Here is an 18,608-nt window from a genome sequence, read left to right as displayed (position 1 = left end):
CACAGGGACTGACCAGAATCGAACCTGGGACCCTTCAGTCCGCAGGCCGACGCTCTATCCACTGAGCCAAACCGGTTTCGGCATAGTATCTCTCTTGATACACGATGAAACTAATATTATTAAACATATCAAAAGCAAAATAATGTCCTTGTTTTTGAGAATAGTGGAAATTACTTATTTTGTGAAATCTTTATGCCAATATATGTACAACTTAATTAGGATTAAATTTAATCTGTTTTTGTGAAGATTATAACAAATCATGCTTGTAGATTATTTTTCCCAAGCTTATTTATATTATGTTTATGAAACTTACAAAATTGGGGGAACATTTAATTATATAAAATGTGTTCCCCTCATTCTTTCTAAAATAGTATCAGACTGAGAGTTGTTTATCATTTGAAAATTAAAACCCAAATTATAAGTGATTAATTTTGCTCCATGTGCTATTTGCTTTTTTGTTTTCTCCATTGTGATTTTTTAAAAAAGCAGCAATGCGGACCTGGAGAGTGTTATGCCAGGTGGACTAGGCCAGTCAGAGAAAGAAGGGTACCATATGATTTTACTTACATGTGGAATCTAATGAACAAAATAAACTAACAAACAGAATAGAAGCAGACTCTTAGATACAGAAACAGATTGACAACTATCGGGGTGAGGGACTGGGTGAAAAAGATGAAGGAATTAAGCAAAGAAAAAACACACTCATAGACACAGACCACAGTGTGATGATTATCAGAGGGAAAGTGGGTGGGGAGACGTGGGAGAGGGAAACGGGGGGATAAATGATGATGGAAGGAGACTTGATTTGTGTTGGTGAACACACAATACAATATACAGATGTTGTATTATAGAATTGTATCCCTGAAACCTGTATAATTGTATTAACCAATGTTATCCAATAAATTAAATTTAATAAAAGCAGCAATTATCTTAGAAGTCTTTTTCATACTCTCATGGAGATAGTGGGTAAAACCTAAGTGAGGTAGGAGAAACTAGCCTAAAGCATAGATTTGGGAAGAATTACCAGTACATGCCCAAACTATTGTAGTAATGTTTTGTTTGTATAACTATTGTATGAAGTGATAGAAAACCAATCTTTATAGAAGTTTTAAATCAGCAAATGTGTACTTTTTTTAAAAAAAAATATTGCTTTTGTATCTTACAGATCAAAATTTAAAATATGGGCACTTTTTTTCTCCATGTGAAAGCCTTTCTGATAGTACATTTATTATGGTAAACCTTGATTTTTAAGTTATTTTAGGCTTCTTCATTATCTTGATTACATTATCTTATACAATGACCCAAATAACAGTTTTTACTTCTTTTATTCATTGACTGATTCATAAGTCAATGAATAAAGTTATCTTTTGTGGAAAATAAAGCAATCCCTATTCATAATGTATATGAAAGAGAAAAATAGTTTAATTTTAATTTATATTGGAAGCCAATCCCTGAATTTATGCTGTCATTCAAAATTACTTTAGACATTGCTTTCTCAATTCTTCCATTTATTCAAAAATTTTTATTGAAGATATACATGTCAAAATTCCCTTAGACAAAAAGATATAATGATTAAAAACCAAATGTACTTGCCTTCATATAGCTTGCATTATAGCATATTTATTCTAGTTTATTCTCCTTCTAGTCTTTTGATTATGTTATTTGTCTTATTTTTCAATCTATGCATTCATCTTTTTTAACAAATATTTATGGCGTTCCTATTTTCTTGGCTTTGTGTTAGGTGATTGGCAAAGATCAGCGAGATGATTACTGTCTTCATGGTTCCTAAATTATAATGAGGGAATAAATATTAAGTAATAAAGCCATAAATGAGTACAAAATAATGAGATTGTAAGTGCTTATAAGGAGACAAACAGTGCTCTGTAATAAAGCAGCTGGGTGAGGGCTGATTCCAATGTCGATTGGACAGTCAGTGTTGACGTTAGAGAAGCAAAATCAAGCTGAGAACTCAATGAAAAGAAACTAGTCATGCCCAAGAATTCAAATGTGAGTGTTTCTGATATAACAGCATTATGAATAAATAATGAGATGGGTAAGAGTCACAGTGCTGAATTCATGAAAGATCCAGTGCAACTGAAATTCAGTGAATGAAAGGAGAGAAAGATGTTAGAAAATACCAGGTGGAAACAATGATGAAGATCAAGGAGATGAATTTTGGAAGTATGATTACCAATAATTGTTGATATTTTATGTGAAGAATTAAAAGTAGAGAAGAATAAAAGACAACTTCCAATATCCAGGTTTAAACACAAAATAGGTAGGGGATATGGCTCATAGGAACAGTGAGTTGAATTTATAAAGCGTGGCATTAAAGACACCTGTATGACCCTCAAGCAGAGATAGGTGAATATAAGTCAAAACTCAGAGAAATCCATTAAATTGGAGTCTGAGATAGAGTTGGAGCAAATTTGGGCTGCAACTTAAAATAGTAGCACCAAATTAGATTGCCCAAAACCAGGGTGCGGAGAAGGTAATTTCTATCTAGATATAGCGGTTGGGTTTGGGTAGGGGATTAAGATCTGGGAGTAAATGGCATAGATAATAAATGGAGGGCACAAAACTCTGCCTGCTCTGGGATTAAGGTCAAGTTGGAGAGATAAACAAATATCTGAATCGTTATGTGATAAAAGTATGCACTTGATACTAACAGAGGACAATGGGGGAAATGTTTCATTCTGCTCTGCATGGTTCAGAGACGACTTAAAGAAGGATGAAAATTTTCAAAATACTTTGAGTAACAAGCTAATAGGGCAGAGAGAAGATTATTCTCAGCAAAGGATCTGAGATGGGAAAATTTTCAAAGCATTTGAGCAACTGTAAGTAGTTCAGTGTAATTACATGGTTATAGTTTGTTTCACAATTCAAGATTTATGTTAACCTTCACTGATGTACCATTTCACCTTTATTTTACATCCTTGTGGTAATTAACAAATCATATTGCTTTTGTCCTTTAATTGTCATCATTAAAATTTTCTCTCCTTCTCTGCCCTTACTACATACAGGGAGAAAGAAGAGGAGCATAATTTTTTCTTCTATAAGTTGAACCATCATGCATTGCTAAGAAATAGAGCAGGTGGTCAGCACATGTATTTTTTTCCAGAAAGACTAGATTCCTGTCCCTTTGTTGTTGGTCGAGATAGAGATAAACCTTTTAACTAGTTTAAAAACCCAAATAACTGTATGAAAAAGATTATAAATTTCTTCCCATTTGTGTTGCCCTGCTCTAAGTGAAACAATTCGCTGACCTGAAATTAGCCGCTAATTAAAGTGTCCAGAATAATTCTGTACAATTTAGTTTCCATTCAATTAAAACAGACTCAAAATTGAATCAATTTATTAAACATTTATTTCAGGCTTTCCAACAGACACAATAATACCAATATGGAACAATTTCAGACAAATAAAGTTTACCTATTCTGCTTACAGAAGTGAGAGTACTACTTCCCAGTTAGAATCAGACACACTCCAAATGAGAACATTCCAAATCTGAGCACTGCTTGCTATTCGTTAGGATGTCTTGAAGCATTGTTCTTGATCTCTTCAAAAGTATAGGGACATACACTTGTAAAATAAGAAATAGAGTTCGATCAACCAATCTTGTCCCGAACCCCTCTTCACTTAATGTAATTGTAAAATGAATAAAACATTTTGATCAGTACTTCAGCAGTAAAATCCTAGCCCCCAAACAAAAACATCTTGTTGGCAAAAAAGTCTGTGTATTTGAAAAGGAAAACTACTTGTAAGTGATGCTTTTTCACCTACACCTTTGTGTAATAGATTCTCTCACTTAGACTTGAAGCAATTTCCCTAGAATCATGACTTGTGAAAATGAATTATGCCTGCATCCAAGGGCCTTGAGTTTTCAAATGATGTTTTCCAAAACAACATTTAACTAAATGCAGCCATTGTGTAAGTAGAAGGTAGTTGTTGGTATGGACAATTCAATGGAGTACACATAGCGATGTGGATTTTTATATTTCACCATCATTATCAGGTATGTGAAAAATGTATCAATTGTTTTTTTCCAATGACAATTAAAGTTTGTTAGATTAATTGGTAAAACCACAATAATAGCAATGACAATGTGCTTTTATAACAATCAAATAGTTCAACTTAATCCACAGTGTATTAGATTCTCTCTCTTCAAAAGACCACAGAGTTCTTTGACAGGAGGAAATATATGTACAACTGAGTACACAATCTTAAAATATGACAGGAACCTTAAACAATTCACATTAATAAATATTTGCAAAACTATTTCAGTTCATTGCTAAATTTAATATTCAACTGAAAGCTTCATTGGTTACATATCTTACTAAGTCTTTCAAAGAATACTTACAAGTCACTACCTAATGGTAGACAACCTGAACTTAATCAATTATCTTAAAATCAAACTATCATAAGTTGCATATTTATAAAAATAAATCTGCTAAATTTTTGTCTATCATATTAATATAATGTCGATTGATTGAGATGGTCAAAATTTTGGATGAGAGGGGCCTAAATCAGGTGATAAAATACTCCTGCTGTCTAGTAAATTAAATAAAATCAGGAAGGAATACAAAGGAAGCAAGAGAAGAAGGAAAGAAGAAAGGAAAGAACAGAGAGAGGATTTGTGAAATTGTTATGTGTCAAGTAAGAGACTAAATTCTTCCCATTTTCCCCTTAATTATTCAATACTGGTTCTGCTAAACCCAGGATTCAGTTTGAACTGTCCCCACCCCTAAAAAAATGAGGATATCAAGGTTTAGAAAGATAAAACATTTTTTTTCCCATGAACACATACATAATAAAGGATGAACCAGGATTTTAAGATGTTGACTGTTCCTTACCCCTGGATGACACTCTCTGCTTTAACATAGACTGACTAAACAAATATTTACTATTTACTTTTCCTCACATGCTTTTCCAGTAAATATTACAATTAGCAGCAAAGATTTAGGATGTAATGTCTTCTTAGTACTCATTTGTAATAGAAGAAATTTTTAAAAAGCCTTCTGTACAAAATATTTTACTTTAGAATATTTTCTACCCAACTTGCTGAAACAAAATTCAATTAATGGTACTAAAATTAGCAAGAAAGAAATTGAATGGAACAAAGAGACTAATTGTTCATTAACATGTTTATTTCACAGCCTGTTCTACATGTCATTTTTAAAATCACATCTTGCTGGAACATCTTTTCATAAAAATAGTGACTTCTTTTGGAAATATTTTTGAAAGACTGTAATAACAATGTAAATGGGATTATGCTGTTTTACTAAATCACATACATGTATATTCTGTAACACAAACATGAGGTCAGCGTTGTTTCTCAATGCAAAATTAAACTATAGGAAAGAGAAGTGCTTGGCTAAGGAAGTTTGACCACCTCAATAAATGACTATCATTTGAGCAGTTTGCTCATTTCCCTGCAATGCTTTTGCATGTTCAATAAAAATTGATATGAGTGAAAGGATATGAAATCTCTACCAACAAAGTAGAAAGAAAAAAAATAATATACTGATTTAAAATATACTTCAGCTACCTGTCATGAGCAAATTAAAAAAGACTTTAATGGACAGAAGTGCATCCCTTAGCAACATCATTACTTGCTTCTATAGATGATTCAGCATATTCAAGTCTTTAAAAAGGGTTTAGATTATCTTTGTGTCTTTCTATCTGAATGTTGCTGGTTTCTCTATGGATTAAGCTGTTATTTCGGGTTAATTGCTCTAGAAGGAAAGAGTAAGATATTCACATGTTTGATTTTATCTTTTGATATTTAAAATAGCATCTTTTGCCAGAGCATGATCTCAGTTTTTGCTTTTGCTTATTTTGTTTTAATCTTGAATTATTGTTTGCAAATTTCTTGCTGTGTCTTTCTCGTGGATAACTAAAGCTGATCAAGCACCTGCTTTGTAATTTACTTATTTTGAGCTGAAAACTGGGGGTGGAGAGGGAGGTAAGAAGTTCTGTCATTTTACCAAGGATTGCTCTGCAAGACTAAGGGCAGGAGACTTCCAATTACTTACCCCTGCAAGATTTTATCAGTAAACTGACTTCAAGTGTCTCCATTTACACTTTCCTGTTGTTAAACATCATTAAATACATTGATTGGATCCATGCAGTTTTAAAAACACACAGCCCAACCCTAACTAAAACTGTAGGAATGTCTTTGAGAAATTGAGATCAAAAACTGAAAACCTGCATTTGTAGGAGTAGATTCAATTTTATTCTTCATGTTTCTTTAGGCAAGCACAGCAGTTGACAATCACACACTGCTGTGTACTTACGGTTGGTGTTTCTTGTTAAGAAAACGTATGCCAATTGGTAGGCTGACAAAAAATAATAAACCAAAAAGACAAAAATTGGGTTGGATTGTTTTGAAGTACTCCTTTATCTCATCTCTTTTAGTTCCACCAATCTCCTATTGATCAGTTGATTATGATAATATTTTGAGTATCTACTATGGAATAAAATATATCACTAATAAGACAAACAATATATATTTGCTCACTATAATCATTCATATTTATTGAGGTATTAGGGGCCCAGTGTATGAATTTGTGCACCTTGAAAGGAACTGTAGTTCACGAGGCTGCAGTGGGCACAGAGGAGAGTCTCGGCTCATCCTCCGTGCCCCTGCCCGGCCGCTCCCGCCATGGCCCTGGTCCCTGTCTGCCTGTAGCCCCACTCCTGCTGCCTCTGCTCCCCTGCTGAGGCACAGAGCAATTGGGACCAGCACCAGCCGTGGGTGCAAGCAGCGGTTGCTGCCCTGATCACCCCTCAGGAGCAGGGGGAGGTGGAGAAGCCCTCAGGGGCAATCGGGCCAGCAGCAGGTGCGAGCATCCGGCAGGACGGCGGCAAGTGGGAGCAAAGAATTTTCAGTAACAACCAGAGGCTCAGCCCGATGACAGTGACCGGTGCCCCACCTTGGTCTGGTGCCCCCACTCACCTGCTCTACCATCATGCTGTGGCCAATGCCTGCCATGTTCCACCCTTGCCCCCGGTGGTCAGCACACATCATAACAACCGGTTGTGCATAACGTTTTTAAGGTTTTTCCATGTTGTAGCGGGCATCCAGGCTTCATTCCTTTTTATGACCAAATGATATTTTATTCTATGGATATGCCACATGTTGTTTATCTATTCATTAGTTGGTGCACTTTGGCTTGTTTCTATTTTGAGGACATTACAAATAGTGTTGCTGTGAACATTTGTGTACTTGTTTTTGGACATAATTTAAAAAAAAATTCTTGGACATATACCTAAAGGAGAAACTAATGGATCATATGGTGTCTCTTGATTTAACTTTTTGAGGAGGTGTCTACCTGTTTTTACAAAGTGACTTTACCATTTTACATTCCCCCAGCAGTGTATGAGGGTTTCAGTTTCTCCACATGCTTCCCAACATCTGTTATAGCCATCCTAGTAGGCATGGAGTGGTATTTCAGTGTGAATTGTTTTAGTATTTACAAACTAGGTGACATGTGGGTTCATATGAAAGTAAATTTCTGAAGATATAATTAGATGATAGATGGAAAGAAGATGCATATAGAAGTTTTCAAATAAATTACAAAAAAACCCAACACATGACTATTTTTTTTCCCCTGAGAAACTAGTATACTCATGGATCCAGATTCACTTTTGTAACAGTAGTGACTCCTTCAAAGTCACAGATATTAACTGGCTTTTGAAGGATGAACACTATCTAAGAGAGGAAGAATAGAGAAAAAACATTTCAGACAGAATATTTAATATTCTGGAAGTAAAACAGACCGAGGTTTCATTGTAAACCATTGAGTAGATCAATTTTGCTTGAGAAGACAGTTTATAAAGAGATCAGATTGAGAAAATATATAACCATTGCAACTGAAATAGAGCAACAGAAATAAATGGAATGATTATACCCAATATTTTGAAACAATGCAAGATAATAGGTTTATTGCCATAATGAATGATGCATAATAATTAATGTGGCTGTGCACTGAAACATTCATGGAAAGTGTCAGAAGAAGATGGGTGTTTTATAGGATAAGGACACATGCCATTTTGGTCCAATATCAGAGGAATAATTTAGAATTCAGCAATTAGGTGAGCAAACCTCTACCTAGTTTGGCTCTCTCCACAGGCCTTGTGCTCTATTGTGTTATGCCATTAGATCCTGATTTTCTTGGGACCCTAGGGCCTTGATTGCATCTGGTTTATTTTTGTTTTGTTTTCTTTTGAGCCTATATAGGCTCCCAGCTACCTTTTGCTTATATTTTTAAAAAGTATTTCACATGAAGGTATTAGGTATATCATAATCAGAAGCAAATGCTATTTATTGAATGAAACTGAAGAATTGGGGAATTGGTGATACTAAAATTTCCATAGCCCTTAAGGTGACAATTGCTGGTTCTCACTGTAGGAGCAGAGCTTTCTCCTCTCCCTTCCTCGAACAACTTTTGGAAAAAGAAAGTGACCTGATGAATCTGAGGATTCAGGAAAGTTCTCCGCCAAGGATAATGCTCTCTGTACACATGAGGTGGAAGTAGAAATCAGGAGAATGAGTGATGATGGTAGAAAGTGGCTAGTGCCAGACAGAATACTAAGAAAGGGATGAACAAGAGTTCATAGCAGAATGTGTGAAATGACACGGCAGAATATGTGAAGGGGAAGGACAGGGTTAAACCCACTGGAGCCTGGTCACTTAGAGTAAAGCCAAGATCAGAAAACAAAAGTTGGGAAGTGAATATTTCAGTTACTAACAGTAGAAGCTCATTCAAAAAGAACTCATAAGTTAGGCTTGGAAGGTGAGTGGCATCATCCTAAACCAGCGGTTCTCAACCTGTGGGTCACAACCCCTTTGGGGGTCGAACGACCCTTTCACAGGGGTCGCCTAAGACCATCGGAAAACACATATATAATTACGTATTGTTTTTGTGATTAGTCACTATGCTTTAATTATGTTCCATTTGTAACAATGAAATTTGGGGTCACCACAACATGAGGAACTGTATCAAAGGGTCGCAGCATTAGGAAGCTTGAGAACCATTGTCCTAAGCCATCTTAAGTGATGTGAGAAGATAAGGATAGTGACAGATCACAGTAGTAACGACAGCTCCCTGGTTTAGTGTCAGGAGCCACTATCCGGTTGCTGTTGAGGGGCAAGAGGGTGAGGTTGCGGGTGGGGGACTTCCATTCTCAAAGTCTCCCGATGTGCTCATTCCCCAAGCCATTGCTTACCTATCCTGGGCAACTGACAAATGGAAGAGGAGAGAAGGGCACCAATATGCTTTAAAATCATTCTAAAAGTACAAAGTAACACTTTTATGTTTGACTGACTACACTTCAATCATCAACTCTAGCTACAAAGCATGCTGGGGAATATTCCTAAAAAATTTAAGTATTTCTCTTCTCAGAGAGAGAACCACGGGCACAGGGTGCTAGATAAGTGACAGTCTTTCATCTCCTCTGATAAAGAATAAGTGTACATCCTCTTCTAAGCCTGTAGTTTTATGGCTCAATCCTTTGTTTGGTTTTGTTTTCAGAATATTTTATTTGAGTTTGACTATAAGTAAGTCTGAGAGACTGTTTTTCCAATTACAGTTGACCTTCAATCTTATATTAGTTCCATGTATACCACATGCTGGATAGACATTTATATAACTTACAAAGTGATCCACCCAATAAGTCTAGTTCTATGACTCAACTCTTGTCTCACAGAGAAGAAAAATGAGTTTCAGAAGGACTAGCATGTTTGTCCCTGCCTTACGCTGCCCCACATCTCTCGCTCTCAATAAGTCAGCTCCTCCTGCAGAGGAGAGAATATTTCTCAGATGCCCAAAGCAAAGCTGGCCTGTTGTGAGGGGTGAGGTGTGTCCTATGGAAACCTCCAGCTTAGACATTGAAGGTCCTTAGGATGCTCTGTGCTGTCATAAATACTTCTGTTTCCTTTATAGTAGTGTGCTTAGAGTGTGGAACATGTAGCTACATTTTAATTTTAAATGTATTTAAATAATGCTATTTGTTGAGTAAATATTTATTGAGCTTAATGTATGTCAAAGATAGTGTTATTCCTGATAATTCAAATAAGCAAAAAATATAGGTAAATTAGGACATGTTTGAAACCTCTAAGAGCATCTGAGATGCTCATAGTACAATGAGTAGATTACAAGTATATCAGCAACCAGTAAATTTTGACCACACACACACACACACACACACATGCCCACATGTTATGCTACGCTACGCTATGCTTTGCTATGCTATGCTATGCTAGTTCTGTTATGCTGTACTGTGCCATTATGTGTGTTAAGGTAGACATAAGTAATACATTCTTCCAATTTCCAGGAGCAAAATTTGTAGTAACTCGCATTTTAAAGGAAAAATAGAGGAAGAACTACCTCCATCTGTTTTGGGAAAGAAACAAGATGTAAACCTATTGAATCAATAAAATATAGGGGTTGTGGATACTTCCTCTTTGAAGCATTCCTCATAAGTGCACTATGTACTTGTAGAATTATGCCTGACTGCTTTGATCACTAAATGTTGCCCCTAAAGATAATGCTGGATGGAGATGAATATTTTTCATTGAAAATGCCACACCTACTCAACTGGAGAATTCTGCCACTGGCTAGAATGATGGGTTTAGGGTGAATGCCTAACCATGTCATAAAGGATATTTCAATTTCCCTTTTGTGTCTGACCCACTGAAGTGATGGCTGTTACATGCAGTGTGCTTGCCCGGGTAAGCAGGGCAGTGTGCCCATAGTGTTAGGGAATCGCTGAAGGTGACTCTGGGCACAGAACTCTGTGGGCTATGACATGATAAGTTAATTACTATTTTCCATCTTAAAATACTAATATGTACTCGAAAATGATAATAAACTACTGGTTTCACAACATAATATTAGTATATGTCCTTTAATTAAGTAAATATCTTGGAAAAATTATGCAGTGTGATAGTCTGTTAATTGACCTGGTGCTGTAGGGGAGCAGAATATAAATTTGACACATTTCAATACATCACGTTGGGACAAAGAGGAGGTTTTAAGGTGAGAAACTGCACAATTTCAAAAATTTAATATTCACCTGTAAATAGCATATCTGGTTTCAAGTTTGGAAACTAACTGTCTAAAGCTTTTGTGAGTGCAGCACAATTGTGATTTCCCACATAATGGATTTCATCGTTTTCGTTTCTCATATATCTCTAATTCCATCAATCATTCCTATCAGACTTTTCTGATTTAAAGAAGGATATAAAATTACATTTTATTGAATTACAAACGTGAATACAATCACTATTAATATTTATTCAAGTCTGATGTCCATGTGTCAGAGTGAGATTTTATCAAATTCAAAATGTTTCCATGTCTATTGTTCTCTTTGACTTTTTACATTCTGTATCTTCAGTGTTGTTCATGAGGTTTCTTATGGTTTTTTGCTACCACTGACATTGTGCAACATATTTTTTGCAGTAATATATGATTTTAGTATTTTAAAGTAAAATGACATAGTGTATCAGATTATTATGTTTCTAACAATTTTTACTATTCTTTAACAAGCAAAGGAAATCTAATTCTGTATTTTCTAAATGTATATCAATGCTTTATAGCTAACACAAATAATTTTGATTGGAAGGAACATTGGATTGCAATGAAACTGGCAACATAAAGTATACAACATTTTTATATTATATTAAAAATATACAATATTATTTTTGAGTAAAAGCACTTTTCTATAAACATAGTTTTGTTTAATTTTTATAACATTCTGGAGAGAGACCCATACCACATTCACATAACTTTTATTACAGTATGTTGTTATAATTGTTCTACTTTATTATTAATTGTTGTTTATCTCTTACTATGCCTAATTTATAAATTAAACGTTATCACAGATATGCATGCATAGAAAAAGACATTGTTTATAGAGTATTTGGTATTATGTCTTGTTTCAGGCATCCACTCAGCATTTCTTGGACCATATCTCCTATAGATAAGGAGGAGCTAGTGTAATTAATTTAAAAGAAAAATTTTTGATATTATATAAACAGTTGTAGAATTCTTGTAAAAGTTTTTTAAGCAGCATTTCTAAATTTGAAATGACATTTTGGCATTTAGCATATTATGTCTTATCCATTTATTAAGCAATTGTTGGCTGGCCTTTTCTTTTCTATTCATATATGTCCAGATGGTACAAATTTCTTCCACAAACTAAGTCTGAAATTCCAGGGGCATTAGTTATATTCTTGATTTTGAGTTCTGTAACCTCTTTGACTCTTATAATTTTAACTAGAGGCCTGGTGCATGAAATTCATATGTGGGGGGTGTCCTTCAGCCCAGCTTGCCCCCTCTCCAATCTGGGACCCCTCAAGGGATGTCCGACTGCCCATTTAGGCCCGATCCCACTAGATATCCCTCTTACAATCCAGGAATGTTGGCTCCCAACCATTCACCTGCCTGCCTGATTGCCCCTAACCACTTCTGCCTGCCAGCCTGATCACCCTCTAACCATTGCCCTGCCAGCATGATCAATGCCTAACTGCTCCCCTGCCAGCCTGATCACCCCTAACTGCCCTCCCCTGCAGGCCTGGTCTCCCCCAACTGTCTTCCCCTGCTGGCCTGATTGCCCACAACTCGCTTCCCCTGCCAGCCATCTTGTGTCCACATGGGGGCGGCCATCTTGTGTGTTGGAATGATGGTCAATTTGCATATTACCTCTTTATTATATAGGATAGAGTTTTTGTGCTGTTTTTAGAGGGAAGATAAAACAAAAAAAATATTTATATCATTATAAGTCATATACTGCCTTCCTTTCAATGATTTATTGAATGTAGTAAGTAAACTGATCTATTAACACTTTCACTCTTTTCTTTTTCTTAGTCATTTCCACCATTAAATTTCCTCATTTTGAACAGTGTAAGCAAAATTTCAATCAGTGACTTGTTCTTAGTAATTGGAAAATATGTTTTCTCCCACTACCAGTGCTCAGTTCTTCCACATAGTCTGCCATGCTTATGCAGTCATTGAGCTGGCATCTTTGGGGGAGATTTTAATTAATTACAAAATACCTACTAATGATTGGATTACAATGAGAAGAGGTAACATGGAACAGGCTTCACTATAAGAAAGACATTTGGATATTTTTAGTCCATGTCTGGTAGAAGGTCGCAATTGTCCTTACCTGAGACCAAAGGACACTGGTGCCAATTCTTCCACAAGGTGAATTTGGCCTGGGTAGTTCTCTTAACCTAATGGGGCATCTGTTTTATCATTAATGAAAGAACAAGACTGAATTAGCTAACCTCTAAAGTCCTTCCAGTTCTAATGTTCTATGTTTCTATGAATATTAATAACAGCCATCAAAATCTATCAGCTTTGGTGGTACATGTTGTCAAGAGCTAGTGATACAGACAATGATATTGACGATGACAATGATGGTTATGATAATGACTAATATCATTGAGGGCCATGTGTCTGCAGTAATTACCTCCTTTGATTCTCTAATTGTTCTGTTAGACCAATATTATTGCCTTCCATATTATAAATCAGAAAGTTGAGGCCCACATAATCTAACTAATGTGCCCAATACTGTAAAGCTCTATGCCAAAATCAATTACTTTAAGTACTAGGCTGTATGGAAAAAATATTATCAGTGCTCACCAGTATCTCATTTTTCTCTGTGCTGTGCACAAATATGACTGCATTTTTCATCCGCTTGAAGATCATTAGGGCCATGTGATTTGCTCTGTTCAATGTCCATGAGCATAATTTACATATATATTTTTGGGACCAAAGCATGGAAAGCCAGCTATCATCATTCAGGTGCTTCTTTCTCTGAAGTGCCCACCAAGGAGGTCTCATGCCCCAAAAGCTGTTGTTCCAAGATGGTAGTACTTCCCCATATTCTGAATCACTGAGTTGCTGCTTATGGGTCAGTTAATCTTTTTCTTATCTGGATACAGGTTTTTGCTTTAATAAATTATAAATGTTGATTGTTTAATCCACTAAAATTTTGTTACCAAAAAGGTAACATATTCTGTTATGGCATACTCAAGAAATTTCCCCTTCTTGCATGCTAGGGACATGGATCTCTCCATGTTTTCCATATTATCAGTTATATCAGTATTTTCTGACATTATCAGTCACCTGGTAGGCAGAGTCAGCTGTCTCTGCAGTCCACAATGGTGGCAGAGTAGGGGGATATTACACCACCTCCTCCCACCCCAAACTGAAAGTAATAACTAAAATATAGAGCAATCAACCTGAATAACCAACTGAAAACTCACTGAAGAGGAGTCTTACGGTGAAGAATTTATAGAAGAAGACACATCGGGACTGGTAGGAAGGGCAGGGACGCAAAAAGGGCTGGCCCTACTCTCACCAGTGGCACCTGAGGTTCCAGAGGGATATCTCAGCTGGGAGCGGTTCCCCTGATAAGCGTGGGATCTCAAGCCCAAGCCAGGCTCCCCAGCTCAGAGCACCAGAGATTGGAAGAGGTGCTCACATCTGGTGTGAAAAGCAGCGAAGGTTTTGTCTGCCAGGGAGAGACAGAGAGTCTACCAGAAACTCAGGAACCCTCTTGAAAGGCCAACACACCAAATCTCTTTTGCAACTATTTCTCTGGGTTCTGGCGAAGGGAGGGCGGAGCAGACTAGAGTTGTGCGAGTAGAGACTGGGGTTTGTGGCTCTGGGGAGAGAGTTGAGGGGACAACTGTCAGGACCCCCCGTGCTGAGTCACTCTACTGCACCACAGACACCATCTTTCTTGGCGGGAGCACACCCCTCTGTGCAGCATCAAGACGGGGGGAAAGCAATGACCCACCCTCTGGTTTCCCTGTGGACCAGGGAAGCTGGGAGCTTCGGCCATGCTACGGAGTCAGTCACCTGGGCTGAAGTGTAGAGGTCTGGACAGACTCAAGGGGTGTCAGTGACTAAGTGTGTGGTTTAGGGACAGGGACTGTTCCCCCCACTTTCTGTGATCCTGACTGGAGCTTCCTCCTCTGGTAGGTCTTCTAGCCCCACTCTCCTAGCTCCCGGTGTTCCCACCCCCTTTACTCCGTCTATCCAGCTGAATTCTGGGAAGAATCCAAGGTGGACTGAGTGGTGGCTCTCTGGGGCGGGGACACACCTATCAACTTTCCCCAAACCTAATCTGCTCCTCACATGTGCTTGTGTGTGTTATGGGAAAAATATGTATATTTTGGGGGGGAGTTAGCCCCATTTAGCTGACACTAAAAAAATGGGACTATATAGACCCCATGTCACTTTGAGTTTTTACTAATTATAATTACTGTAATGATACCAGATTTATTAAAAAAGTACTCAATTTTCAAATTTCAAACTCCTGTCATACTTATTCATACCTCTCAGTTGATTAATGATTCTAAAAGGACAACACAAATAAAAATGAATTTTTATATTCTGTTTATATCATTAATGCAAATCTAATTAAATATCTACTAATTAATGCAACTCCTTCCAGGAAAGTTAATACTTTGGAGAACGTCCATAGAAGATGAGTCAGTGAGCCTGAAATATGTGCATGTATGTTTTTGAACTGTGTGGGGAAATTCTTGGTACAAAAATATAGGTGTTTCTTTTGTTTGAGCATTATTACATTGATGACATCTGTATGTGTCTTATACCATGTCACCCAGTGAACATTTATAGAATAGTGCGTAGCTAGCTAGCTGTCTGCTAAAAGTCAGTGATATACAAAGCATTGTTACACAGACCCTTGAGTCAAAAGCCCATTTTTAAAATTACTTACTGTTATAATTCATTTAAACCTTTAATTTTAGTGGAACTTTTCAGTGAAACTCAGAGAAGTTGGTTATTATGTGTTATGGTGTATATTAGGCTGCTCTTTAGATTTCTATTATTTCCACATGAGGAGTATTTTTCTGCCTCTCCTCATCTTTGGGTTTGTAACTTACTTTTGTCTCCTGGGATAGCAGCAGATGTGATGCAAGCAGAGGCTTGAAATGTGCTGGGCTTTCTTTCTTGCATTCTGCCTCTAATCTAAAAACATGCTGAGTAGCCTGATAATCCCAGAAAAACAAAAGGCACTTAAAGTAGACCTCAGCTGGACCCATGGCGTGAAACTGACACAGCCAAAGCCAGGAAAAGTCAGCAGAGGTGAACCAATAGATCAGCAGTTTAAAGCAATGACACCCCAGCTGGATTGATAAGCAAATGTATAGGAATAAATGCTTTTCCTGGTAAGCATCTCAATTGGGATGGTTTGCTAAAGAACAATAGCTGACAGACACAAAGGAATCTGTGATTTATAGTGATTCTAACCCTGGATCCATTTTTTAGATCTGTATTTTCAAGTACTTATTTACAAGGTTGTAAATACTAGTATATGTGTCCTCTGTTTTAAGGAAACCATAAAGAGTGGTAGCATGGCTGTGGTTTGTCATCATTTAACTTTGATTTAAGAGCCAGGTGACAAAGGCGAAACACAATGAAGACATCAATGTATAAATGTGATAAGGTGAAGAATTCTCGTCAGCAAAATTTATCCATAACAGTTTCTTAAGGGATTACAAAAGTGATAGGCAACTTATTCTCCTTCAAAGGCTCTGTGTGTTCCCTTGCGTGGTTAGCTAGGTTACATAAACACAGAAAGCAGTGATGGAGTGGTTTCTTGATTTTAAAAAAAAGTATGTTTCTGTATTCAAGGGTGTTTATTTAGAGTTGTGCTTTTTTTTCATGTTGAGTTGGCTGCAATAATTACAAATAGGCAATATTCATATAGAACCTCAAGAGAGAAAGCCGCTCTCCTACAGTTAAAATTGTTAATAAGTCATTATTAACTCCGTTCAAGAAAGCACACTACTCATTTTATATACATTTAATGTGTACAGCAATACCTTACACACTGTTGGTGCATCATGCATGCACAATAAATAGTGTCATGTGATTAAAACAAGAATGAAACATACATATATCGTGAATGAAAAGTGAAATGTTCAGGGGTCTCCTCATCTATCCTGAAAGACAGTGATAGTGTTGCAGGAGGAATTAATGGCTCAGATTTCCCAGACTCGGGTGGGAATGAGGTTCTTGAGATATATTCAGAAAATGAATTTCCTAAGATTCTCATGGGAAGATGGATGTGGAAGAAGAAGGTTTTATTGGTGTGGAGTTACATGTCTCCGTGTCCAATGTCCTATCTCCCCAAAGCCATCCTGAGAGAGGGCAGCTCAGAGGTCAGCACAGCCAGAAGGAGGGCCAGTGTCCAGAGCTTCCGTTCCATGTTGCAGAGGACCTGGCGCATGTGTGAGAGAGAAAAGGAAGACCTCACTTCTTTGTGTAGAAGTTTAAATATTCAGGTTTAGCGTGCTTGTAATGGCCACACCCATTTGTTCCCAGGTATAACCAGCAGACAGATAGGCACCTTCCCATGTCACTCAGACCTTACGGGGCCTGCTTCTGGGACTTGGAGAATGTTAAATGCAGCCTTTTGGAAAAGCTGCATAAATGGCATGCTTATATTATATTGTTATTTTCTCTCCCCTTTCACTCCTCTCCTATTAAATAATAACCAGGTTATGACAACAGCATGGGTAGCACTAATAGTTAACACATTAGAATTTGCTGAGTCAATGCCTTACTCAATGACAAATGTGTCCTTCGTTTCTACATGTTGAAGTCACAGACCCACTTTTTGGGTTAGAGTGATTTGCACGAACATGCAGAGAGTAAGTTAGAGTGAAGGGAAATAGTTTGATCAATCTCAGTAAATGTATTGAAGACAACTGTGTACTAATATTGTATTGGGTGAGATGTTACAAGATACTATCATCTATCTCCACAACCCAGAAAAATAGTGTACCATGGGAAAAAGTGTGTACAAAAAAATTTGAATTCCAAGGTAGAAAGCAGAAATTGCTGACCATGCTTCAGGAAAAGAAGGCCATTGTCTGTAACTCTTTATTCCTGGGTATTAATCAAGGATCAGAGTAAAATTTTCCAGAAATGGTGTTTTTAGTGGAAATATAATAGCTCAGATTCATTGTATCTCCTTTTTTATTGACTATACAAAGTTGAACAAAATCTTGTTTTGTTCTAGGGGAAATATACCCTGTAACATATAAATGAATGTCCTTAATTATCCTTAATTATGCTCCAATGTTAACCCCCCTAGGTGAAGCCAGGTGACTTAATTTCCAGGTTACTTAGTGAAACCATGACAAAAAAAAATCTTATTATTTCATCGACTGTGGTAAAGGATTATAAATAATTTATACTTTTATAGATTTCATGATATTAAAACTGACCAGCAAGCCCATCACATTAATTAATTTATAACATGCTTAAGTCAGAATTTGCATCTAGGCATCAATAATTTCCTAAAAGGGGAATTAAATGGTGGAAAATTTCCTTAACAGTCAACATCTTTTCCCTAGAACCCATGTCTCAAGAGGGAGCGTAGAGAGGAAGCAAGGGAAAGGTGATGGGCCTTGATGCCAAAAAAATTCCGCGATAAAGGTTTTGAGTGAATCTCCCTTGAACAGCATGATGCTGAACTCTGGAGCTTTTTATGGCGTTCATTCTTCTCTCTCTTTCTATGGGAAATCATTATAGGGGGCCACACACACAAAAAAG

The 18,608-nt window shown here is 36.9% G+C and overlaps 1 protein-coding gene across 1 annotated transcript in view; it reads right to left on the bottom strand.

Moving 5' to 3' along the window:
* The window catches only part of LOC102769979 (zinc finger protein 217-like), a 32,762-nt gene extending 16,761 nt beyond the window's left edge, over positions 1–16,001 (bottom strand). Inside the window, exon 1 of the mRNA XM_015561233.1 lies at positions 15,929–16,001. Coding sequence (XP_015416719.1) covers positions 15,929–16,001 — 73 coding nt within the window. The remainder of the gene's footprint in view (positions 1–15,928) is intronic.
* Positions 16,002–18,608: the final 2,607 nt, after the last annotated feature.

Source organism: Myotis davidii, unplaced genomic scaffold, assembly GCF_000327345.1.
Source record: "Myotis davidii unplaced genomic scaffold, ASM32734v1 scaffold36, whole genome shotgun sequence".
Classification (NCBI taxonomy): Eukaryota; Metazoa; Chordata; class Mammalia; order Chiroptera; family Vespertilionidae; genus Myotis; species Myotis davidii.
This window is presented reverse-complemented; position numbering and strand designations above follow the sequence as displayed.